This window comes from Sminthopsis crassicaudata, chromosome 2 (assembly GCF_048593235.1).
Source record: "Sminthopsis crassicaudata isolate SCR6 chromosome 2, ASM4859323v1, whole genome shotgun sequence".
NCBI classification, from domain to species: Eukaryota; Metazoa; Chordata; class Mammalia; order Dasyuromorphia; family Dasyuridae; genus Sminthopsis; species Sminthopsis crassicaudata.
Window position 1 is genome coordinate 86,406,358 of NC_133618.1, and position 25,939 is coordinate 86,432,296.

The 25,939-nt window shown below is 36.7% G+C and overlaps 2 protein-coding genes across 6 annotated transcripts in view; one reads left to right on the plus strand and one right to left on the minus strand.

Moving 5' to 3' along the window:
• The window catches only part of PREPL (prolyl endopeptidase like), a 39,584-nt gene extending 28,706 nt beyond the window's left edge, over nt 1-10,878 (minus strand). The window contains exons 1-3 of one of the 3 annotated variants that reach the window (XM_074286709.1): nt 10,524-10,878; nt 8,199-8,702; nt 1,087-1,215 (exon numbers count right to left, since the gene is read on the minus strand). In XM_074286709.1, the coding sequence (XP_074142810.1) occupies nt 1,087-1,215; nt 8,199-8,414 (345 nt within the window). In that variant the 5' untranslated portion in view covers nt 8,415-8,702; nt 10,524-10,878. Of the gene's footprint in view, nt 1-1,086; nt 1,216-8,198; nt 8,703-10,410 lie in introns of all 3 variants that reach the window. The other 2 variants (XM_074286710.1, XM_074286708.1) reach the window with 2 other exon arrangements.
• A 68-nt stretch (nt 10,879-10,946) lies between these two features.
• CAMKMT (calmodulin-lysine N-methyltransferase) overlaps nt 10,947-25,939 on the plus strand; it is a 501,495-nt gene continuing 486,502 nt past the window's right edge. For all 3 annotated transcript variants that reach the window (XM_074286712.1, XM_074286713.1, XM_074286714.1), the window contains exon 1: nt 10,947-11,453. In XM_074286712.1, coding sequence (XP_074142813.1) covers nt 11,337-11,453 — 117 coding nt within the window. In that variant the 5' untranslated portion in view covers nt 10,947-11,336. The remainder of the gene's footprint in view (nt 11,454-25,939) is intronic.

A 25,939-nucleotide genomic window follows, 5' to 3' on the forward strand; every position in this document is an offset into this window, starting at 1 on the left:
CCTGCCCCTGCCATTTTTTTTAAACTAATGAGAATGCTGAGACAGAAATGTGCACAATTCCTAAGAAAGCAGGGCAGAGAGCTGAGCCTCAAGATGCTTCTTCTGACTTTGACTCCAGGTTTCTTCTGCTAAATATAATAAAAATTATTCATTATGAATGAATTTCATTAAATTTAAATTTCATTTTATGTGAAACTCCCCATCTAGTAATACTACATAATTGTGTAATAGAAAGAAAACTTCTAATTACAAAGAACTTACATTAAAGAAGAAATTAATTCTCTAAATTCCAACAAGTAGGTATGTTATTCCTGCAGAGAGCTGTGGCTCTTTAAATATTATACTGGTTTAGAGTATCCTAGAGAACATTTCATTCTCTTGCCACTGACCGCCAAGGGAGTAATGGGAAGAAGACTTTGATTGTATAGGCACTTCTTCAAGGCATATGCCCAAAACATGATTGTTTAAGATATATAGTTAATATCCCATTGATAAATATTGAGGGTGCATGTCTGTGCTTCTTACAAGTGGATGCTATTAACTGGGGCAATTTAAGGATGACAATAAAATGATTTAATTTTAAGTTAAATAGCCAGAATGCATTTTAGCGTGTTTCCTAAACAAAGGTACTAAAGATGCTTTTGAAACGAGAACATCACAAAACAGTTTAAGGAATCTTAATTACACTCTTGCCATTAATTAGCATGACTACTACAGCCTACTAACACTACTTTAAAAATCAGAGCTTAAACTTAGAAATTATAGTTAAACATGATAATTATTTTGTTTATAAAATTAACTTTAAAAAGTGATCTATTTTTACACTCAGAAACTTTCTGAGCTTTGCTCTTATTTATTTAATCTTAAACATTAAAAAAAATTACACCATACTCATTTTTAAGAGTTGCAATAAATATTCTTTAGATCAAAATAACAAAATAGTGAGCTGCAAATCTAGCTGGTTACTGGCAACACAAGGCATCTGCAAGTGCTGAACATAACATTTTGCTTCTTGGCTTATAGTGTGGGAGATTTTTTTTTTTTTTTTTTTTTTTTAAGAAGAGAAATAAATTATTTCCTACTGACCTCTAAATTGTCCAAAGTGAGTAAGTGTTTGTCATAGAATGCTTCTATTTTCTTCTTGAGTTTTTCCATTGAATCCATGTAATTTATTAAAAGGGATTTTGTGTTCTCTTGTTCAGTATTCAGAAGATCCTGTAATAAATATTTACTAGAGCAAATTATTTACTTTCTAAAGAAAAATTCTTTGTTTCCTTTTCATGCAAGTTTTACAATGTTAGGAACATCTAATGAAGTAATAAATAGTTCGAGAGTTGTTGAAAGGCTTTTCCTAATTCCTCCCCCCTCTGATTCCCTTGTCCTCTTCCTTTTCCCCCTCTATTCTTCTTCTCCCTTCCCCCCCACCCCCAGAGAAAATTCCCCCTTCCACAGTTTTGTGTTGATGCAGAAATCTCATTTTAAAATCCAAACAAAAAAGGATGCACAGGACACTCAGCAACTAGAATACTGCTGTGCTCTTTTACATCAATAATTCCAAAGGACGAGAAGCGCAGAAGTGTAGCTAAGACCTGTACTCCGCTTGAGAGAGTGTGCAGAAACACCATGGGCAACGTTTACAGGAGATTAAGCAGAAAAAGAAATCCCATGTATTTTACATATTTAACACTCAGTCAGGGGTGGGATAGTAGAGAGAAAGAGAGCTAGAAACATCTATTGAGTTTTTACAAATACTGAAGTATGAAAGGAGATGCACTGCAGGGAGGGAGAGGAGGACACTTTATCTTTACTAATAAAAGCTCACCATCATTTTACTCACAATAAAACAGTTATAACATAAGAAGTCTGCCCTACCCCACCTCCTCATCAGCAATAATTTGCTTCCCTTGTTGGGATAAGCAGCAGCCAAAGGCAGAACAGTTTATCTGTTCAAAAGGTGAATTACTGCTTTGCAAAATGAAGTGTCCCCTTTATTTTCATTTTAGAAAAAAAATGCATTCACCATATGTAAGGAAAAAAAAATCAATGAAATAATGGAAGAATTAAAGAAAATTAGTAGAGACACAAATGAACGCTTAATAAGTGCCTACTGAATGAGAATCTGCCCATAAATGTACTTAGAGGAAATAGGCATAGCTAAAAAAGAATTTGAGTTGACCTCTGGGCCACATAAATGGACATGTATGTCATGAAGGTCTTTGATTGGGGGTGAAGGGGGGGAGAACCTCAACTGCTTAGTGAATAAGGTGCCTGGCAATTTAACATTCTATCAGATGTGCCCAAGAATGAGTGCCCCTCGCTAGAAGAAACCAATCTGGCCAAGCTTTCCAATCAAAAGTCTTTGCCAAAGATGACAATTACAATGTTGATAAGTGCCAAAGTAGCCATTCATCCTTCAATAATTAACTCAATAACCAACATATCTTCATTGAGTGACTGGTGTGCAGATGGTATTTTACCAGATAAGGTACAAAAATATAAGCTAAAAATACAGTTTTTTGCCTATGATGAGTTTACAGTCTAAAAGTTTGTAGCAATATTCCAAGATACAAGTATTTTAAAAACTCTCTGGCCCCCAGTATCCTTATCTGTTATTTACTTTCAATTTTTCTTTTTTTGTAGATACTTTAGATTTTGGTTGAACTCAATCTAATTTACATTAGGATCAAGAATAAGGTTGACAGTTACAAAACTCGGGCCAGATGTCTATACTTTTAGCAAGATTTACACTTCATTGATCCTGATTTAAAGGACAAGAAATTGGGGCAAAATTATTTCCTAGATAAAATCAAACTATATTTATAGATCCCTTCAGTATTCTAAATCGCTGATTTATTTTAATTACTTAAGCAACTGAATAATTTTTATTAAGTGATCACTTACAAGATCTGCCCCAAACACAGGAAACCTTAGTACAGAACCATTTTCTAATCAATGAAGCTGCCATCAGAATCTGTATATAAGTCACAGTTTATTTTGGAGGAAAAGAAAGTGAAACTATTTATTTTTACTAAGACACTTAAATAACTACCTATATTCACTAGGCTACTTAAATAATAGCCTGAGAAATAAATAAACAGGACATCAAGAATAAAACTAGAGGCTTACTAGAAACTTTAATTTGTAATTGTAACATTAGATAGTGATATAAAGTGAAAAACAGACTTATAGGCCTCAAGAAGGGGGCTGAGTAAACTGGATGTTGTTACTCACGGACCTAAATCTAATCTCGACAGGAATTCAGCACTGATCATGAAGATTATGTGATTTGTGGCCTTACCATGATTTAATTTGTCCTTGCTTGCCTAATTTTTTTCTTGTGGCTTTACCAACTGAACAAAGCTGAATTCTCTTGATTTTCCTCCAATCTTTGTTCTTTATTCTTCTCTTGCCTCTGAAGTTCAGCTCTCACACTGTACCCTTCCATTCTTATACTCACACACTTTCATACTTACATAATATTCCATGGCTTCAATCATCACCTCTATAGGCACCCCTCCATCCCTTTCCAGGATTCTAAGCCTGTATTTAAGTAGCTAGAATTCTTAGATATTTTGCTGATACTTCAAATTTAATATGCTGAAGTGAATTTTTATAATCCTTTTCCCAAAATCTATCCTTTCCACTAACTTCTCTCTTACTGTTGATGGCACTATTATCCTGGAATTACAAATTATGCCTTCCAAATTGTGATTTTTTTTCCTATTGGGTTTTGATTCTTATGCAGGTTGGCATCAGAAATTAAATAGAATTTTGGAGTTTTGTGGAAACCACAGATGACATGCAAAGGTCAACAAATGACCCAGAAAAAGTTTAGAAATTCAGAAATGCATAAGATAAATGCATACTATTGTATAATATAGCCTATGACCAAATAATAAACCCACATTTTACAATAAGGTACTATAAACATGGCATATAAGAAAAAGGGAAAAAAAAATTCTGACTTCTTCTCTGGTATGAAAGGAAGGTTAAAATTTTTTTTAATAGAAACTTCTAGACTGTGGTGCCACCTCACCCCTAGGTCCTGTTATATAGAAGGGATAACTATCTTTGATCCATTTTCTTTTCTTTTCCATTTTTTTTAAAAGTAATAGCTTTTTATTTTTCAAAATACAAGCAAAGATAGTTTTCAACATTTCCCCTTGCAAAACCAGATTTTTCTCCCTTTCTTCTCTCCATCTCCATCCCCTAGACAGCAAGTAATCCAATATAAGTTATACATGTGCAATTCTTCTAAATATATTTTCATATTTATGATGCTACATAAAAAAACTGACCCATTTCTCAGTTTCCTTTGCTATAGTTTAATCCATGTCATGCTCACTGACTAAGGGTTACCTTCCCCATTCTCTTCCACTTCCCATCCCAAGGCTATCTTGGACCCTTTTCTTTTTACTACGTGCTCAGCTCCTGAGTTACAAACGACCATCTCTATGCAGACAATTCCCAGATGTACATATATACAGCTCTGGTATCTCCACTGAGCTCTGGTTCCGTATTACCAACTGCTTATTGAACATATGAAACTGGGTATCCTACAAATGTCTAAAATCAGCTTTTCCAAAACAGACCTCATTATCTCACCCCCAAGCCTTCTCTTTCCTCTCCATTTTCCCACCGCTGTCTGAAGCACCAGTACCTTCCCAGCCACCCAGGATCATAAACATGATGACATTTTCAACTCACTACTCTTAAAAAAATTGATTCCACAGCCAGCCATGGAGCCATTTCTACTTTGACAATGTCTCTCTTCTACATCCCTTTTCCCCACTTACTCAACACTTACTTTCTTACTCACTTTCTAATTGTTCTTCCTATCATAAGTCCCATACTCCATTCAACTGATTGATTTTCCTCAAACCTAGATTTGCTTACCAACCCCCTTTCCCGCTCTCATTAAGTGGATTTTAGTGACTCCCAGTTACCTCCAGGAACAAATATACTCAGGCATTTAAAACTTTCCTTTGCCTAGCCCTTTCCTACTTCTCTTACTTTTCTTATATACTCTACAATCCAACTTAATTGACCTACTTGCTGTCCCCCTTGTCTCTCTGCCTTTTCACCAGCTGCCTCCCATACCTGAAATATTCTCAGCTCATCAATTTCTTCAAGATTTAGCACAAATCTTATCTTTTGGAGGAGACCCTCTCCTCTGACGTTACTACCTTCCATCTGCTCTGTGTGTATCCTGGAAATATCTATTTGTATGACATCTCTACTATTAAAACAGAAGCCCTGTGAGGGCAGGACTGAGGTTTGCCTTCCTTTTCACCCCCAGCATTTAGCATTGTTTGCCCAACTCATTGGTGATCTCTCTCCCCCTCCTCAGGTCCCACCTGGGATGCTCTCTTTTCCCTTACGGACTCTTTCCTGCATTGCATATGTCTGCATTCCAAAGACTATATCCACAACATCAGCTTTTTCCTCTCTGCTCTCTGATTGCCTAGACTATTAAAATAGTCTTCTGACTGCCTCATTCCCTCTCCAACTCAATCTTTAATTTGCTCCCTAAGTAATCTCCCCTTGATCTAAAACTTTCTTTCTTTCTTTCTTTTTTCCCTGAGGCTGGGGTTAAGTGACTTGTCCAGGGTCACACAGCTAGGAAGTGATAAGTGTCTGAGACCAGATTTGAACTCAGGTCCTCCTGAATTCAAGGCTGGTGATGTAAAACTTTCAAAACGACTGACCTGGCATCCCAAGTACTCTATCCTATTGATATATGGTGTGATCCAGACAAACTGGGATCCTGCTCTCTGCTCTTGACCGTTTCTTTTTCTCATGTCCTCTTTTATGGATATGGCATCTAGAACTATTTGCACAAAAAGGACCCATTTATTGGAGTGAATTCTTTCTTTTTTTCTATTGAGAGCTACTGTGTGTTTTTAAATCTGAAATATACATACTTTTATCATCATTATTTTTTAGGTTAAGTTGATGATACCATCTCTCCAGTTTAAATGGGTAAAAATCTGTGATTATTAACCTGCTAAGTCAATTCATTTCATGGCATTACAGGCCCTTTCCAATTTCACAGAGCTGAAGTGAGGATGAATGCCGAAAGATGTATACCTTATTGCTAAAATTAATGGAACAATTAAAACATTGTTACTCTTTGTGGAAATTTTAACATGGAAAGCTGGCATAAAATACAAGATAAAGAACCAAATATGAAAACTGAGTACAAAGTAGATGTTTATTTATCAAAACTAGCAGATTAGAAAAAACAGGGTCTGGAGTCAGGAGACCTGGCTTCTAGTACTTGCTCTAATATTAACTCTGTAACTTTAGACAAATTATTTCATTTCTCTGGGCCTCATATTTCTCATGCTTTTTTTTCTTTTTTTCCTGAGGCAATTGGGGGTAAGTGACTTGCCCAAGACCACACAGTCAGGAAGTATTGTGACTGAGGCCACATTTGAACTCAGGTCCTCCTGACTTCAGGGCTGGTGCTCTATCCACTAACCCAACTAGCTGCCCCTTCTAATTTTTTTTTTTTTTTTTTTTTTAAGGGAAACTGGACTGGCAGATCTGTATAGTTCTTTCAAGTATGAAAATACTAAGATATTAAATACTTATTGAGTACTTACATATGTCATAGTATGTCATGGGGGAATTCAAAAGATAAGTAACAAATAGTCCTTATTATCAAGATCCTTAAAAGTGAGGAGATGAGATTTACACATACAACAAAAGAAAACAAAGCAAAATAAGTGCTAAATTTGAGGCACTGACTATAAATCTTATAATGGATCAATATATTTAAACCTTTACTAACTACAAGTGAATTCTTAAAATACTTCTGTAATGATATATAAACTATAATTTCAGTTAATTCTCCATCTCCACATTCCTTTAAAAATTTCCTACTAAACCTAAATGAAAAATTGTCATGTCTGTGGGCATAGGTATAAATCACTGTAACAATTTAATAGAGATTGTAATTTAATGCAAAGAAGTCTGGGACTTGTTGGGAAGGTTTGTTGTAGATCGAGCAAAGAGACTTTATGAAACAAATCCACAATATGAGAACTTTGAGGAGAAAGAGGCTGCAGTTTACTTCTTCCCCCCATTTCTCACTCCCTTATAGACATCAACTAAAACCATAGCTGGAAGCTCTACTTATACCTCTGGTCTTTAAATCTTTGATTTTGTATGTTATAAATTTTTCTCAGGCAATTAGTTTCTTGGTACTTCCCCATTCTAATAATTCATAATAAAATATAACACTATATGTATGTGTATATATATGTACATATATATAATATCTCTATAAATATTTAGCAAATAAAATTACAGTTCATATTTAAGTTATATATATATATATATATTTCATTGCTCTTAACATTTCTGTGTGGAAGATAATGCAAGAGTTACTGATTCCATTACATTAAGTAGAGCTTCTTAAACCTTTTCTTTCAATTTTATTGATTTCTCCTTTTAATTTTTGTATTTCGAGTTTAATTTTTGGTTGGGGGTTTATAATTTGGTCTTTTTCTAGCCTTTTAAGTTGTAAGCCCAATTCGTTAATCTTCTCTTTCTCAATTTTCTTCAAATAAGCCTCTAAAGATATAAAATTTCCCCTTATTACCGCTTTAGCTGCATCCCAAAGATTTTGATATGATGTCTCATCATTATCATTTCTTAAACCTTTTCCACTCATGACACTTTTTTAGTTTGAGAAATTTTTATGTGACACTGGATATATGAAATAGATGTACAAATCAAACATTTACTGATAATAAATCATAATTTCAAGACCCTATATGGGGCTGTGACCCACATTTTAAGAAGTTGGGAGAGAGATGACTATAAAGTGGGTCTTCTGACTCCACCACTAAAAAACCCTCTTTCGACTCTTATCTTGCTGCCTCTCCATGATTACACATAAATAGAAGACACAGTTTCTGTTTTCCACATAAACAAAGTCTTCTATATAAAGTAGTGTGTAACTTAAGAAGACTAGACAGTAAAAGCAGTGTGTGGTAGAATATAAGTAACTACTTTACAGCCTTTCCAAGGGATCCTCAACCTTTTCTCAGCAGAGTTTTTGGGCAATAGCTGGATTTCCACTAGTTGGAGATTCTGTGATTGAGAGATAGTGCTAGAATTCAGTCTGTCAATCCTATATCTTTTAATTAGAATTTGTCTACAAATAGATTAATATAATTAGTTCATACCGCATAGCAGAATTTCCGGCTTGTGATGTTTCTTCCTGATATCAATTTCTTGTATTTACTTTGCAAACACTTAAAGCTGTGACATTTTCTCACTTTTATCCAAGGACAACAATCAATGAGATGATGGTGAACATGAGGCTGCTTCTGTGTGTATTTTCCAAATCGAGGAATACTAAACTTCAGAGCCTGGAGGAAGAATCTGGCTTTCTGATGCATGGTGTGAAAGTTCTTTTTTTTGTCCTGACTTTGGAATTCCCGATACTCAAATGTTACAGTGTAATTCCAAACATTTATGATCAGCCGTTCTTAATCCACTTCCATGCCTCCAACAGATAAAGAATAATATATATTACAAACAATTTTCGTGAGTTTCAAAGAGTTCTGAAAATGTGTATCATATTTTTGGAAGGTCAACAACTCCCCTTCTTGGTGAATGTGTCTCTTTTACAAAGTCAATTTTGTCAGGCTGAGACCACAAGGGAACTGTACTGGAACAGTTACATCCTAGGAAAAAAATTTTGAGAAATTACAAATGATTATCTCTAAGATCTTATAATTATATCTAAGTCTTCCACTAAATAAATTGCCTTGAATGCATATGATTTTACCTATATTTGGTATACATTGAGAAAACAGAGAAAACAGGTATAAGGTATCTTTACTTTTTATTGCTTGCAGGTTTTTTTTTAAGGATCTTTCAAAGTTCCCTCACAGTACTGTCGTTATCGTGCCTATAAATTATCTGTTCTATCACCTATACTAAGATAAATAAATGTTTTGAAAGGTAAGGAAAATAGTTTGATTGTTTGTACTTTAGGACTAGGTCTCGCTCAAAATGGTCAGGGTTAGCTGAAATCTTTTACAGAGAAGAGGTATTCAACAAGCCATTTCCCCCACAATTTATTGTTCTCACAGCTATCAAAATAATCCTCCTAAAGCATAGGTGTGAGCATGTCATTCCCTTGTCCAATAATTGGGTCTGCATTGTGTCTAGAATAAATACAAACTCGGGGTAGCTAGGTGGCGCAGTGGATAAAGCACCAACCCTGAAGAGGACCTGAGTTCAAAACTAGCCTCAGACACTTAACATAGTGGAGCTGTGTGACCCTGGGCAAGTCACTTAACCCCAAATGCCTCAGGAAAAAAAATACAAACTCTCAGCTGGATGTTTATGAGCTTTACATTCTGACTCCAGCCTATTTCACATGATTTCCTTTTACATATCCCAGGCATTCCCCAAATTTCATATTCTTTTTCTCACTTCCATGCATTTGCACAAGCCATCTCTTAAGTAAAGAAGAATCAACTTCCTCCAGGACTTAGCTCAGGTACCACTTACTGAGTGGTTCCCTGATTCCTATCTGTCTTCACTCTCCAGTGGTGATGTCCTTTCCAACCCCGAATTACCTTTCTTTCTTATCTGTGGCTAAATTGTAACCCCCCCCCCCCCAAATAAAATGTAAACTCCTTGTAAGCAGGGTTATCTTTTTTAAAAATGTAATTCACTATTGACTAAGCTCCTATTCCTCACAAGGCACAGTGGACACAAAGACAAAAAAAGAAAAATTTCTGCCTTTTAGTGAAGAAAGCACTGAACTGGGAATCTGAAGATTTCAGTTTGAATCCCGATCTGGCTACTGATCCATGAGATATTGGGCAAGTCACAAATACTTTTTCTTTATTTCTAAAATGACAAGACTGGGTTAAAGTTATCTCTAATAGACCTTTCAAAATTTACATCTTATAATGGTTTATTAGCATTTATTGAATCGAAATGGGTAACAAGTAAAGAGAGAAATGGTTATATTAAAGCTCAGGACGCAACATCAATATCCTTTAATTAAAAGAAGGAAATTTATTTAAAATACAAAAAACTCTATTGATTTTCTCTCCTTAAAAAAAAAAAAAAAGGCTGGGAGGTAAGAAATATCCGAGGGATGTTCATCTCCTCTGAGGATGACATCGTGAAGGACAAGCAGCACTCCCTCCGCACATCCATCGGATAAATCTGTTCTCCTAAAAGGGGGGAGGGGGGCAGAAAGCTGAATCCCTTTGGCCCTCTAAAAGGCTAATTCTGCACCACCATCAGCAGGTAAGCTCCCGGGGAGCAGGGAATAGATGGAGCGCTCCCTCTGGAGTCAGGGGCCCTAAGTTCGAATCCTGCTCAGACATCAGACTCTTAGCCTCTGTAAAATGGAGTTAATAGCAGTACCTATTTCCCGGGGCTGCCCTAAGGTCCCAACGTTTCGCGCCGTATAATCGCTGGCGATTACTGGTTGACTCAGCCTCTGGCACCCAGTAAGCGCTTAATAATTGCCGGCTAACCTACGGTCGCCAGGATGGAGGCGGGCCGCTCACGTTTCCAATGGCCCTTCGGGACTCCCCAAGCACGGCACCAGTTCGAGCCTTTCCTAGAATTCGCCGCCAAGAGTTCCACACGGGGATGGAAACCACGCCCACTGTGGAAAGTGGAACAGGTCTCAGGGGAAGACAACTTAGTGAAAGCGGGGATCCAGAGAGACACGGGCCACACTGTCCCACCTCGCAAACCCAGTGGGGGTAGGGGAAAGGGGGAACGAACGAGGAGGCGTCTCTTCCAGTCCTCAATGCCGAGCCGCGGGACGTGCGAGCCGGCTCTGGGAGACACCGCCGGGACAACCGCCCCGACGCAGCCCTGCTTAATCTAGTGTCGAGTGCCGTGTCCGCGATTGACGCTCCTCTTCCCGGGACGCTTGACGCCGCAGATGCCATCTTTGTCGCGGGCTCGCTGTTTTTTTTTTTTTTTTTTTTTTTTTTTTTTTGTTTTTTTTTTTTTTGAGCCCGCACTGCTGCTTCAAAGATCAAAAGCAACATAGGGCGCGCGCTTCCACTTCTTTCCTATACACCTCTCGCCGTGCTTCGACATGCCCTCATCCAAGATGGTCACCCATGATGGGGAGGGGTGCTAGGAAGTCTGTACAAATCGATCGCCACGCTTCTCGTTCGCGGTTGCCGAGGTGACGCGTTTACCCGGAAGGGCCGTGGACCAGAGCCGGCTTCAGCTGCTAGGCCACGAGGTTCCGAGCCTCGGCAGCCGCAGGTCCTGGCAGCTAAGGAGGCAGGCACGCAGGTCCTGGCAGGAAACGGCGGCAATGCGAGATGGAGTCGCCAGCGTCGGGGGAAGGTTCTGGAGCAGCAGGAGAGCTCGTAGCTGGGGAGCCGAGGTCTGCGTCTCGGGGGTCGCTAGGAGCCGCCAGGTGGAAGCTACTCCGGCAGGTAAGCCTGGATCCCCTCACCCTGCAAGTCGGGCTCGCCCCCTTCCTTCGCTTCCGCGAAGCGCCTGCCTCGGCCGGTCACTTCTGTGAGTCCCCCCCGGAAACAAGCGGCCCTGAAAAAGCATTCCGGAGCGCAGCCGGCCCCCCCGCCACGACCCTGTCCCCAGCCTGACAGTCGTTCCCACCCAACGCCTGGTAGCTTCTGCCTCTCATTATCCCGCCCCCTCTGAGTCTGACTTTTGGGATCTATGTAGACCCTGAGCTCCTCTTCTTCCCCACTCCATCTCCTTTCGCAACTTTTATCCGCTTATTGACCACCCACTGGGTAACTTCTGCTGGTGACGTTTCTAGAGCGTGTTATCTAAGATACAAATTACGAAGTATGGGCCCCTGGGGGCGAGAAGACGAGTTCGAATCCTGCCCCAGACAGTTTCCAGCATTTCGAGTGACGTAACTCCTTGCAGAGTCCGCGTCCTTATCTGTAAAATGGGTATAGTACTAGCAACTACCTTCCCGGGTTGTGGTGAGGACGGACCCTTTCCCAGTAGTGAGATCTCCAATTTACTCATACATAGCTCAGGTGGACTGGTCAGTTCATCTTTTGGACTTTAGGCAGCCCTAGAAATCTCCAGAAGATGCTGGGAAGGGGCCTATTTGCATTGTTATCAAGGGAGCCCTAAAAATCTCCCTATGCTAATATATTCTTATACTAATTAATACCAATAAATACTTATACTAATAAATACTAATAAATAAATTAGATGTGTGCATCTGTATACATATATGCACACACATCTGTATGTGGATATATTCTTAAACAACTCTATTTTAAATGTGTCCATATTTGTATATCTTTAGATATTTGTGCACATATGTATGTATGTGTATATGTACATATATAGAGATTATTTTCTAATGATCCCATTTGTAGCATCTTTGTATATAGTTATGTGTCTCCCCCATTAGAGAGGAAGTTTCCCCCTTGTTTCCAATCCTCAGTCTGTGGCGGGGACAGGTGTGGAGAGGTTTGGAATAAAGAGCGAAGGATGACAATTACATTTCCTAGGAAGTGCCACAGAAGACGATGGAGAAGTGAGAAAGAAGAATGATGATGGGGTTGGTGCCATTTTTAGTGTTCATTGTCCCATTTCCAGTTGTTCCATTTCATCTGCCACAAGTCTTTGCAAGCTGCTCTGAAGCCAGAATACCATTGCTTTGCAGAGATACTGGTAGCCTTCTTAGTCTAAGATCTGCTTTTCAATGTTAAGTGCGGCTTGTAAGTGACATGATGTGATTCCCATAAAATGTGCCTCTGATATAGCAAGATAACAGAATTGTTAGAAAATTGTATCCATTTATGCCACATTAGCATTAATACAATAAGGATACAGTCTAAATTGAATTTTCAAAATTACAAGTTATTGTAGATATAGTGAAGTTTTTAATTTCTTTCCTTTCTTGTTCCTGCTAAATAAACTCTTTAGCCTAAGAGTTAAAGAGCAAGTATAAATCAGTTTTTATAGTATAGGGAATTATCTCATTAGAGAAATCTCTATGTCAGTGAAATCATAGGTCTGCTCCTTTGTCTTCCCCCTAAAAAATTCTATTATGAAGATCTATTGGAGGTAATTACTTTTTTTTCTTTCACTGTAACAAGAACAGTAGGTCTATGATAAAAGCACATTTAGTAGTCACTTTCAGCTGTATATGTTTACTAATCACAATAATAACTGCTTTTCATAATGATAGCCATCATTCATTCATTCATTCAGCAGACAAGGTTTATGGTTTGTTCATTTCACTAATATAGGGAACTACAGGATGAGGAAATGCCTTCTACTAATGGAGTTAGACATCTTGTCTATAACTTAGACTTGAGAGTTTCCCAGAGTCACTGTTAAAGTGAAATTTGTTCAGCCAGCATATATTATAGGGGGCTTTTGAGTCCAGGTCTTTCTGGCCCAAGAAGCAGCTATCCATCTACAAAATCTCTGACAAATATATGTCAATTAAATTTTTGCTGTGCGCCAAGAGTTATTGCTATGGACAGAAAGCTGGCCTTCAAGCTAGGAAGAACTGGATTTAAGTCCTGACTCTGACACATGATTGTGTAATTTTGGTCCCGTGATTCAATTTTATAGTGCCTCTAGGCAAGTCTTTCAGACTATATAAATTGCAGAGAAAGTGACCACCTGCCTTAGAACATCATCTCTCAGGGAAATCATGCATCCAGTCTGTTACTAAGATACAGAAGTATGACATGGTACCCTTCCTTAAGGAATTGGTAAATGAAAAAAGGTAAGAGACAGCTATGTGGTGCTGAAGTTAGAAAGAGCTGAGTTCATTAATGAATGAGCCTATGAACTTCCTTGATGGCATTCCAAGAGTTCTCCCAGAAACTTGCATTATAGCTTCATAGTTCTTTTTCTCCTTCCTGCCTATTCTTTCATTTCAGGGCAAGTCCTTTCACTTCTAAATCTTGGTCTCACTTTAAAAGTGCAGAGGCTAGACTTGAGGACCTTCAAATTCCCTCTAGCTCTAAAACTGTTCATGTTTCTTTTTTTTTTTTTTTTTTTTTTAATTTTTTATTTTATTTTATAATTATAACATTTTTTGACAGTACATATGCATGGGTAATTTTTTACAACATTATCCCTTGCACTTACTTCTATTCAGATTTTTTCCCTTCCTCCCCCAACCCCCTCCCCCAGATGGCAAGCAGTCTTATATATGTTAAATATATTACAGTATAATTTAGATACAATATATGTGTATAGAACCGGAATTTTTGTTGCACAGGAAGAATTGGATTCAGAAGGTAAAAATAACAAACTGTTCATGTTTCACTGATCCTCCCAGATATTTTATTAAACAGATATCCCTTAAAAGATGTAGCAATAGCTTAGAGAATTTATAAACTGAGGATATGATTTGATATATGTTACCTGACTTTTTTTATACATCACCTAACTATTATGGGCCAGAACTCTGAACTTGAAACAAAGGATTCTTAGTCAGTGGAATTGATAGAGACAATGTTATCTATTTTAGCATGGCTCAGTATGATTGACTTAATCCTACGAGATGTTATGGGCCAGAACTTGAAACAAGGTACTAAGTGGAATTGAGTGGAATTGGTTACATCTAGTTTAGCATTGATCAAATTCTACAACAAATAATAGTTTCCTAGTGACATAATGATTGGTTTAATACTCAGTGTAGAGCATATAAGCTAGGAGTCTCAGCTAGGTTGATTCAGAGACATTCAGAGAGAAGGCAAAGGACTGGCGGCAGGAGTTTAAGCTCTCAGAACCAAGGGGAGAAATTCAGTTCGATCTTTGATCTTCCTGGTGGCTGGCCTGGACTCCTGCACTTCCCCCTAAGTGACCAAGGCCAGACTGAAAGGCTCTCCAGAAAGCTGCCCAGCCCCAGGAAGGAGATAATAAATGATCTGGACCATAAAAACGCTAACCAGGCTCCAGGAAAGGAGACAAGACTTTGAAAGAGATAATAAAGGATTTGGACTTAAACACCTGGATACTCTTGTAGTAATTACTGAACTGAAACAAAGGCTGCTCCCAAGACCTCCATCGACCCAAAGAAACTGAACCAACAGAAGAACGTTACACCTAACAACTTTTAAGATTGTTGTTTCATAGATATTCACCCTTTTGACTTTCTGGTGAAGTGGGGATAATTTTGAACATTGTATTGTTTCTATGTCTATCTTAGGCTATGGTACAGCTTCTGTCAGAGAGAGGGGATCATCATCCTCTAAAGCTCATAGAGATTAAGTGATTCGACTGTTTCTACATATCCTCCAATCAGAATTTAAGCTCAATGTTTCTCATCACCCTAAGTCCCATGGTATAGAACTTTTGTCTCACTGAATTGCCTTTCAAGGACCCCATAATCTCCCTATTTGGCTGGTAGATTTTTGGAATACTGTATCTAGTGTTGAGTGCCACACTAAAAAAGATATTGGCAAACTAGAAAAAGTTTGACCAATGATGACCATCATGTTTGGAGATTTGAAAACAATATCAGTAGAGAGAACTGATGATGTTTACCTTAGAGAAGAGAATGTTTATAAGAGGGGATACAATAGCTGACTTTAAATACTTGATGGCAGTAACATAGAAGAAGCGTGCTCAATACCATGGGAGCCACATTAAGGAAGATCATTAACAAACTCATTCAGAGCAGGATGACTAAAGAAGACGAAAGGGACCAGATACCATTCCATGGGAGGATCATTTGAAGAAAGTGAGAATGATTAAATTAAATAAGATTTATGGGAGCCCTAATTACTCCAGTATTTAGAGGTTTATAAAATGGAGAAGGGATTGTAATCCTTGGCTTGAGATAGAATTAAGGGCAATGCCTGACACTGCAAAGCCCAGGCTAGGTCCACAGGAAGAAAAACTTCCTTACAATCAGAATTGCCCAGGAGTGGAAAGGATTGCCTTAGGAAGTTATTGATTTCCACTATTCATTCTTCAAGCAGAACCTGATGACCATTTGTTGGATATATTGCACATGGGGCTTCATACTTATTCAAGGAACAGGGTAGCTTGCATTATCCATGAGTCTTTCAGTCTTCTCATCTTCTTAGGCTTTCTGCTGTCCCAGTAGGTCGTCTACCTGAATTGTTCCCCTGATCTCACAGTCCCATCTCAACTTTGATGTACAGCATTTTATTTTTTACTGGCATTACTTTCCTTCTTCTACCTGACTTCCCTTATAGCCAATGGCTAATGTCTTTAGTATTGACATAGTGATGTGTAAAAAGGACAACTATTATTTAAAGCAATAGGATATTTGTGATATTGATTGACTATGATCCTTAGCTTCTTCAAAGCTCAAGCATTTCCTTCTTCAAGAGGCCTTCCCAATATTTCTACATGCTCATTTCTTCCCTATCTCTGAAATTACCTTCTGTTTTCTTTTTGTATACTTATATGTGTACATATCATACTGCCTAATGTTGGGTGTATGCCAACTCTTGTTGAGTCCTCTCCTTGTTTCTCTTGGTGAATTCATTGGTTTTTTTGTTTTTTTTAATCATCTCTCCCCGGAAGATTTTTATGTCTATAGATCTATATATTTATCCCTTATCTCTCTTCTGAGCTCTAGTCCCGTACTACTAATTGCCTTTTGGACATCTGAAACTGGATGTCCCATGGGCATCTTAAACTTAAAATATCTAAAACAAAACTCTTTTCTCTCCCCACACATCCTCATTTCCAGCTTCTCACCCCCTTCTTCCAGTCACCCAGGCTCACTTTCTCTCTCCCACTATCAAACCTGTTGATAAATCTTGCCATTTCTCATCCTTTTATTTACCTCCTTTTCTCCTCTCACTCACTCACTACTTTAGTTCAGGCCCTCACTGCCTTTTCCCTCAACTTTTGCATTCCTGTTTCAAGTCTTTCCACCCCCCCTACCCCCGCATCAATCCACCTGTTAGTCTTTAGTTCTGTTAGTTGGCTTTTGTTTCTCAGAACTGAGCCATATTTTCCAAAATATTTTTCTGCCCATCAGCCCTAGTCCTAAAATTACCTTTCTGGTTTTCTGGACCTTTTTAGGGGGAGAGCGGGTGGACAGATAAGCTGTTGACATATCCTAACTTTTTCTGAAATAGACTATGCCTTGAATTTTCTTTACTTGAAATTTTTTTAAAAGTAGTTTTTATTTCACTTACTTGGCCTTTAATTTTTTTTCCAATTCCATGTAAAAACAATTTTAGTGTTTATTTTTAAAACTTTGAGTTTCAAATTTTCGCACTTCCTTTGTTCCTATCCTTTACTCATTGAAAAGGCATATATGATATGAGTTGTACATGTGTTCTCATTATGCTAAAAAATTCTAACATCTTAACCAATTAGACCCATTTTTTCCTGTAGGTCACTCTAATACATGGAATGATAACACACCTAGGAGTCTCAATCTATTGCATCAGAGAGTAGTGAAAGCGGTCTAATTGTTTACCAAGTTCAGGGAGCAACCTCTTAAATGATCATTGCAGACATTGTCCCCTCTAGTTTTTATCCTGTAGAACTTTGTTTATGTACAAAAACAAATTAAAACTTTTTTTCATATTCTTGCTTTATATTTTCCAGAAATTTTATTTGAATTTGTGCCCAAGCTGTATTTTTCCTTGAGATGTTTACTTGTAGTTACTTGAGAATCTCTCTCACCATGGCTTTTCATTGGTTAGAAAGTGTGATGTGGAGGAGTACCCAGCAAAGGAGACAGAGGAACAGTTTGAATAGGTAGGAGGAAAGCCAAGAGATATGATGTTCTGAAAACCTAGAGAAAAAGTAATCAAATGTATGAGATGCTGCAGGGAAATTAAGGAAAATGAAGATTGGGAAAAGGTCATTGTATTTGGCAACAAAGAAATTCTAGGTAACTTTGAATTGTTTTGGAATGATATGGTCAGAAGCCAGATTGTTAAGGATTAAGAAGAGAATGAGAAGAAAGTAGAGGCACCTATTATAAAAGGCTTTTTTGAGTAGTTTATCTACATAGAGCAGAGGAATTATAAGATGATTGTGGAGTTACAAGAATAAAGTGAGGATTTTTTTAGGATACATGTTTGTAGACAGTGGGAAAAGCATTGACAGAGGTATATTGAAAATAAATGAAAGTGGGGATGACAGAGAGCAATTTGTGGGAGGAGATGGGATGAGATGGCATTGCTTGAACAAATAGAAGGGTTTAACCATTTCATAATGTGAGATAGGGTAAAGGAGGAGAAAGTGGCATATCCTTAATATTGATATCCTAAACAAAACCAGAAGATAAATGGAAATTGCAGCTAAAATAAATAGAAATATAGCTCACAAGTCTTCTTTGGGAAAGCAATCAAAGGAATTGGTGGATTTGGTTCCATCTTCCTAGAAGCTTTGGGAAACATACATTTCACAGGACTCTTGGTCATCTCATTTTGCCATACTCCTGATAAGTATAAACAAAAAGCTACTATGATGAAGACTGAAGTTTCTGTGCCATCATCTACTGCAGAAAATGAAGAAATAACATACATGAAAAACTTGACAAGACCTTCAAAACCAACTCGACATATATTTTGATACAGTTACTTCAATGAGGAGATGAGAGCCCAAACTTGAAAGGAAGATTCAAATAAGGATCATAATGACTGAAGATGAAAAACAAAAGCCTTTTAATTCACAAAGGGGAATTATGTGTTTGACTTGAGACATCCTATGGTAAAAATATAGAGACAGAACAAAAATGAAAGATATGAGGATAGCATCTCTATATAAACTTGGGCAGCAGCTTTATATGTCCAAAAAAGGGAATAGGAAGACAGTAATGAAAGTTATCAAAGGTATCATGATTTTCAGGACACAGCAGGAGGAAAAATCCACAAATGAAAGAGTAGCCAAAAGAAATCACAACAAGCTACTCTGCCACAAAAACAAACAAACAAACAAAAAACACCAAAACAAAACAAACATAAAAAACCCCAAAAAACCAAAATCCCCAAACTCCAACTCCTCCAAAAATCAAAATCAATAATATAGAAATCATACTAGATCAAATCTTGACTGGGAAATCCAAGGTGGGGGGGAAACAAACTCAAATGTTTTCTCCAGCTAGGTTAGCCAGGGAAGGCCAGGAAAAAAAGTTATTTTCTTAAAGTACAGGTCCAACTATTCTGCTTTCTTACACAGTCCCTATTGTCCCCTAAAATCAAATATAAAGTGCTCTGTTTGGCATTCAATGCCCTTATTAACTTAACCCTATCTAACTTGTCTTCTTGCACTTTACTGACCAGTACATACTCTTTGATCCAGTTACAGTGTTTTCCTCCTGAATGTTCTATGTACAGTTTATGAACAAGATCCTCCATCTCTCATGTCAGAGCATTCTCCCCAGCAGTCTCCATGCCTAGAGTGTGCTCTCTTGTGTAGTAACTACTTGCCTCTCTGGCTTCCTTTAAGTCCCAATTAAAATCTCGCCTTTTACAGGAAGCCTTCCTGACACTAATTCTAGTGTCTTTCCTGTGTTAACAAACAATAACAACTTATCCTAGAAATAGCTTGCTTTGTATATATTTGTTTGCATCTTATGTCACCCATGAGATTGTAAACTTCTTAAGAGCATGGACTGTTTTTTTTTTTTTTTTAACCTCTTTTTGTATCTCCAGTACTTAACAAGGTATCTGGCACATAAGTATGATGCTTAAAAAATGTTTACTGATTGATTGATAGATCCAATAATGTGTTAATTCATTTGTGATTAGACAGAGATTTCACATTTAGATCATCAAATATTAACTTAATAATTATAACATTAAAATATAAGGGGAGGAGAGATTATCTTGCTTGCTTATATTTGTATCCTTAATAGTTAGTACACAGGCAGCTAGATTACTCAGTGGACTAACTATGTGACTTCAGGCAAGTCACTTCATCCTATTCCTCATCTATAAAATGAACTGGAGAAGGAAATGGAAAACCACTTTAATATTTCTGCCAAGAAAACCCCAAGTGGGGTCACAGAGAGTCTTAGACATGATTGAAAAATGACTTAATAAAACTTAGCAGAGTGCCTGGCACACATTGAGTGCCTAATAAATGCTCTATTAGGATATTTAAAACTGTTTGATTCATGTTTTGTTTATGATTTTTTTTTCTTACCATTTCACCACTGTGACTGTAAAAACAGGCGACAGAACTAATAATTTTTTATGTTTTTCTTTATATTTTCCTTTGGTACTTCAAATTAATTCATTATCCAGCAGTCAGATTAATGGCAATGAATCATTTCATATGTTGTTCTTTAGATAGCAAATTCCATAATTTTGTCAGGACCATATTTTGCCATGCTCTTCATAATAGAATATGTCATAGTCTTTACTTTTTCATTATTATTTTGAAGAACTGAGAGCTTTTTCGATATAAAATGAGGTATTCAAATAGAATTTTGGAGAGGATGAAGGTCAGGTTCAATAAAACAAAATACCTTTAAGGAGTTTTCTTAAAAATAATTCAGCTATACTTCAGGTATCTTAGTCTTAATCATATTAATCCTTTTAATATTGTCTTAAAACTTACTTAATAGTATAATTGAGATATATAATTTTAATGAATATTATCTATATATGCATCAAAAGCATCCTTGATGAAATTATTAGGAGGGAAACAGATAATATTTTGCAAGCAATATTCCACAGTTACCCTCATCTTTACCATCAAGTGACTGAAAGATGTAGTAAATAGAAAATCCCCTTTGTTGACTTTAACATATTTGATTTGGTAGAACTAAATACTAGCTTAAAGGCTGTCCTCCAATAACTTGTCTTCTATGCCTGAATACAAGATTCCTCAGAAGGTAAAATAGCCACGAACTTGCTCAGTGATGCTTATATCATTAATTTCAGGTGAGGAATAACAAAAAGATTTATTTTGGGCAGTGATTCTTGTCATGGATGATGTCTAGCACAAAATCTAAATAAAATTCCCTGCACATGATGAGTTCCTTCAGAATTTCCTCTTCTTGGATAACATCCTACTGTAAGGCCCTAGAACATTGCAGAACATCCTAAATAAGATCTATAATTATTTGAAAGAGTTTTAACTCAAAGAAACTGGAAACTGAGTAGACCCATCAGTTGGGGAATGGATTATGGTATAAAAATGTTATGGAATATTATTGTTCTGTAAGAAATGATCAGCAGGATGATTTTAGAGAGGCCTGGAGATACTGACATGAACTGATGCTGAGTGAAATGAGCAGAACCAGGAGATCATTGTACATGGCAACAACAAGATTATATAATGATCACTTCTGATGGATGTAGCTTTTTTCAACAATGAGATGATTCAGACCAGTTTCAATGGTCTTGTGATGAAAGCCATCTGCACCCAAAGAGAGGACTATAGGGATTGAATGTGGATCCCAATTTGTTGTTATTGTTTACTTGCATTTTGTTTTCTTTCTCATTTTTTTTCTTTTTGATCTGATTTTTCTTGTGCAGCATGATAAATACAGACATATGTATAGAAGAATTGCCTATATTTAATTTATATTGGATTATTTGTTGTTTATAGGAAAGGGCAGGGGGAAGGGAGGGAAAAATTTAGAACACAAGGTTTTTATAAAGGTTAATTTCAACATTATCAATGCATATGTTTTGAAAATAAAAAGCTTTAATAAAATGTTTTTTTAAAAAGAGTTTAGTCTGCCAATTCACCAAAGAAAAACTTTAACTGGATTAAGAATGCATATTGTTCAGATTATGCTATTGATGGACATCCAATATTGTTGTCTGCCTGTTAAGCTATTTATTCTTATCTCTGTCCATCTCTGTCCCCAAACGCTCCCTTAAAGCAAAGGCCCATTAAAAACTCAGTGTGGATCAAAGCATAGTATTTTCACCTTTTTTGCTTTTTTTTTTTTCTCATGTTTTTTCCCCTTTTCAACTGATTTTTCTTGTACAACATGACAAATATGCAAATGCATTTTAAAAAGATTGCACATGTTTAACCTATAACAGGTTGTTTGCTCTCTTGGGGAAGTAGGAAATAAGGGAAGAAGAGAAAAATTTGGGACACAAGGCTTACAAAAATGAATGTTGAAAGCTTTTTTTATATGTATTTGGAAAAGTAAAATACTCTTGAGATTAAAAAAACAAAAACAAAAACAATAGTGTAATAATGAAGTATATGGCTTTAAGACCAGGAACTTGACAGCCTCTAAAGAACTCAATGTGAGGCCCACTGAAGGAGCAATAAACAGGTACATGGTAGGTACAAGTCGACTTAAATGTGGTACAGAGAATTCCATAGAAATGGTATGAAGAGTATCATCAAATACATATGATTGAAGATGAAAGTATCCATATAGCAAGATCAAGGGGTAACTGATTGAAAGCCTGTTGGTACTACCTTAAAGAGTGGTGCATCATACTAGATATAATTCTTTGGCAAACTTATGGGGGGAAAGGGCAAGAATTGTACAGGGTGGTCAGGTATAATTTGTGATATGCTTCATAACAGATCCCTTGCAGTAGATTAATAATTTTTCTGTTGCAAGCATTTATTATTTCATCAATGTGGGTATGTTTAATTGACTTAAATTGTAACTTAATGGAATAGTTTATGGAGTAGTAAGGCTGAAAATGTTTTAACGGGTGGTTAACTTTTTGTTTGATATACCAAAGCAAAGTTAGTTAGACTGATCCTTGGATGAAAGTTGTGTATACTTGGGCCTGTGCTCAAAACCTTTTTAGCTTGGTTAGATCTGTTTGTACATATGCAATGCTATCTTAGTCTTTGAAAATCCAAGGTCACCTCCTATATCATAATGAGGTATTTGAATAAGACTTTACTGGAAGATTAATTAACATTAACATATGGATTAATATATAATTAGTACTACTAATAATAGAATATACTTCTGTTAATTATCTAATTATATCCATAGTCATTAAAAGAAAATTATGTTAAATTTATTTTTGTCTTAGGTTTTAAAGAACCATTTCCCCATGTAACTCCTTATATCTTTATGTAGGTGATTGTGGAATATTTAAACACCAGAAGTATATAAATATGGCACTGCAGTCCATTGTTTCCTGTACCATCAGCTGGTTGGTATAGTGAATGCTTGAGGTGCCTAAGGGCTCTCAGACTAAATTCTTAATTTGGAGACACTGAAGATTCTGGTATGAACTCATTTGATTGTGAGTTTGACTGTGATTATTTTTTATGGGAATGGCATTGTGCCCAGTAATTTTGTCCAGCAATTATGGTTATGGGACAGGTAATAATCAATAAACATTTATTAAGCACCAACTATGTGCCAGGCAGTATGCTAAGGTGGGGATACAAACAGACACAAGATAGTCCTTGTTCTTAAGTATCTTACATTCTTGTGAAGGAGACAATATGCAAACACACACACATCTATAAAGTATGAACAGAAAAGAATTAACACGGAATTCATTAGAATTAAAGAGTTAAAGAAGGCTTCTGGTAAAAGAAGATGTTTTAGTTGATACTTAAAGAAGCTAGGGAATTGCTTCAGTAGACCCTTGGAGAAGGGAGAGCATTCTAGGAATAGTGGACCGGCTCGAGAAAATACCCTGAGCTGACAGATGGAGGATGGAGGATGAAGGATTTTGTTCTCAGAAAAGCCAGGAGGCCTGTGTTCCTGAATCCGAGCACTTTTTGGAGACTAAATTGTAAGAAGTCTGGAAAGGTAGGCGAGAACTAGATTATAAAGGGCCTTGAATGCCAAGCCAAACATTTTGTATTTGTATCTAGAGGCAAGAAGGATCCACTGGGAACTCCCCCCCTATTAAGTAGGGGGTGAGGTGACTTGGATCTGCCCTTTAGGAAAATCACTTTAATGGTTAAATGGAGTCTGGATGAGAGGAAGCAGGACCCACCTGCAGGCTGTTTCAATACTTTAAGTATAAGGGGAATCTTATACCAAAGTGGTAGCAGTATGAAAGGAGAAAAAGGGACATATTCCAGAAAAGTTGCAAAAGTGAGGACCAAGTGGAAGAGCTGGGTGGTATTTGCTTGAAGCTTTGGGATGAGAGTGAAGAGGTTGGAGGGAAATGAGGAATTGGGTTATGGGTGATGGGGAATATTGTTTGGATGACAATCAACCGGAGTATGGAGAATATGACCAATTGTGGCAATGTTCATCCCGTAAGTAGAAGGTCTTCTCAACAGAGATTGGAGATGGGGCCAAAGACATGTCTATTTTCTTAGAATCAGTTTAAGGTTAGAGATGCTTATAACCAGATACAGTGGATCTCAGCAATAAGCACAGGTAGAATAAGATACACATGTACAAAAATAAGGTAATAAGGATATATACATACATACATATATAGTGAGACTTGAGCATCTTTTCAGGTTACAAGATCACAAATGTTATTAAAAGGCCATAGTCTTTAAGACAAAATAAGAGCCAATAGTAATTTGGCTTGATCTATTATGATTTGCTTTTGACTGACGGGAGGTAACATATCCAGTTTCATCTTTTTATATTATAGAAAAGAAGGTTTTTGGGGCAGCTAGGTGATGCAGTGGATAGAGCACCAGCCAGAATTCAGGAGGACCCAAGTTCAAATCTGGTCTTAGACACTTAACACTTCCTAACTGTGTGACCCTGGGCAAGTCACTTAACCCCAGCCTCAGGGGAAAAAAAAAAAAAAGAAGAAGGGTTTTTTTAGACCATAAAAATCCCTGTTAGAATTGTGTACATGGTAACAAGTCATTTATAAAAATCTAAAGCTTAAAAGTCATTTGTAATGCCATTTTATATTAATTTAGCATGCATTTTCTTTTTGGATCTTAATTAAACATGATCTTATAGAATTGTTTATGACATGTATTTCATTTAGTGAATTTCATTTAATTAATCATTCATAAATTAGTTAGTAGTATTTTGTGATTTTCAAAACATTTTTAAAAAAACATTTATATTGTTAGTGTTTTGCTTCTTTTCCTCTTTCCTAGTGACAACAGGTATTAATGTAGACTCTTTCTGAAGCTTCTTTTGAAGAATTCTTATTTTATGAAACTTTGTCCAGTTGAATAAAAGACCAGGAAGTTCTATCTCGGATACATAGTAGTTTTGTGACTTGGGCAGGTCATTAAAGTTTTCAGTCCTCTGAGCTAAGACAGTGATTCTCACTCAAGGATCCATGGAGCAGGGTTCATGATTAGATTCTAGAGAGTCCATGTACTTGGATGGCAAATGAATTGTATCTTCATTTCTATATAATTCTTTTTCTTTTTAATGTTATTTTATTTTGAAACCTAAAAAAATAGGCTTCACAAGACTACCATAGGGATACATGAGCAAAAAAATTAAGAATCCTTTCTAAATCTATAAACTGTAGAGAAGGTACTAACTTGTATTTATAGAAGGATTTCCTTCTGCTAATGAAAACAAAGGTTAGATCTTTAACTCTACTAATTAGTCTACTTTTATGCTCCTCTATAAAATAATTGACTTTTACACTTTAAAATTTTATTTATTTGGGAAATTTTAATTGATTTTTCATTGTTTGGCTTGCACTTTTTACATATTTCTTTATTTTTGTAGATTCTTTTATTAAGTGATCGTGATCTAAAATAGGTTATCAATTTTTAATTATTGTGTATCAAACTTTCATTTACTCTTTTCTTCAGAGAACATTTACATTTGGAATCTGAGGAATTGGGTCTGAATCGTAGCTCTTCTACTTACTGTTTATAACTGAACCATTATATCACAAAAGTCCGTTATAATTCACTGGGCCATTAGTGTCAGATACAAATCCTATGACTTGACAATGATCTGAGTTATCGCTTTAATTTTTCCAGTGTTAACTCCAGCCCTAAGTACCAATGTACTTATTATTTCCAAATTGGTTACTATGTGAGCATAAATGCTATTTCTATAGAATCAGTCAATAAGTGTTTATTTTTTCCAGGTAGGGTGCAAAAAATA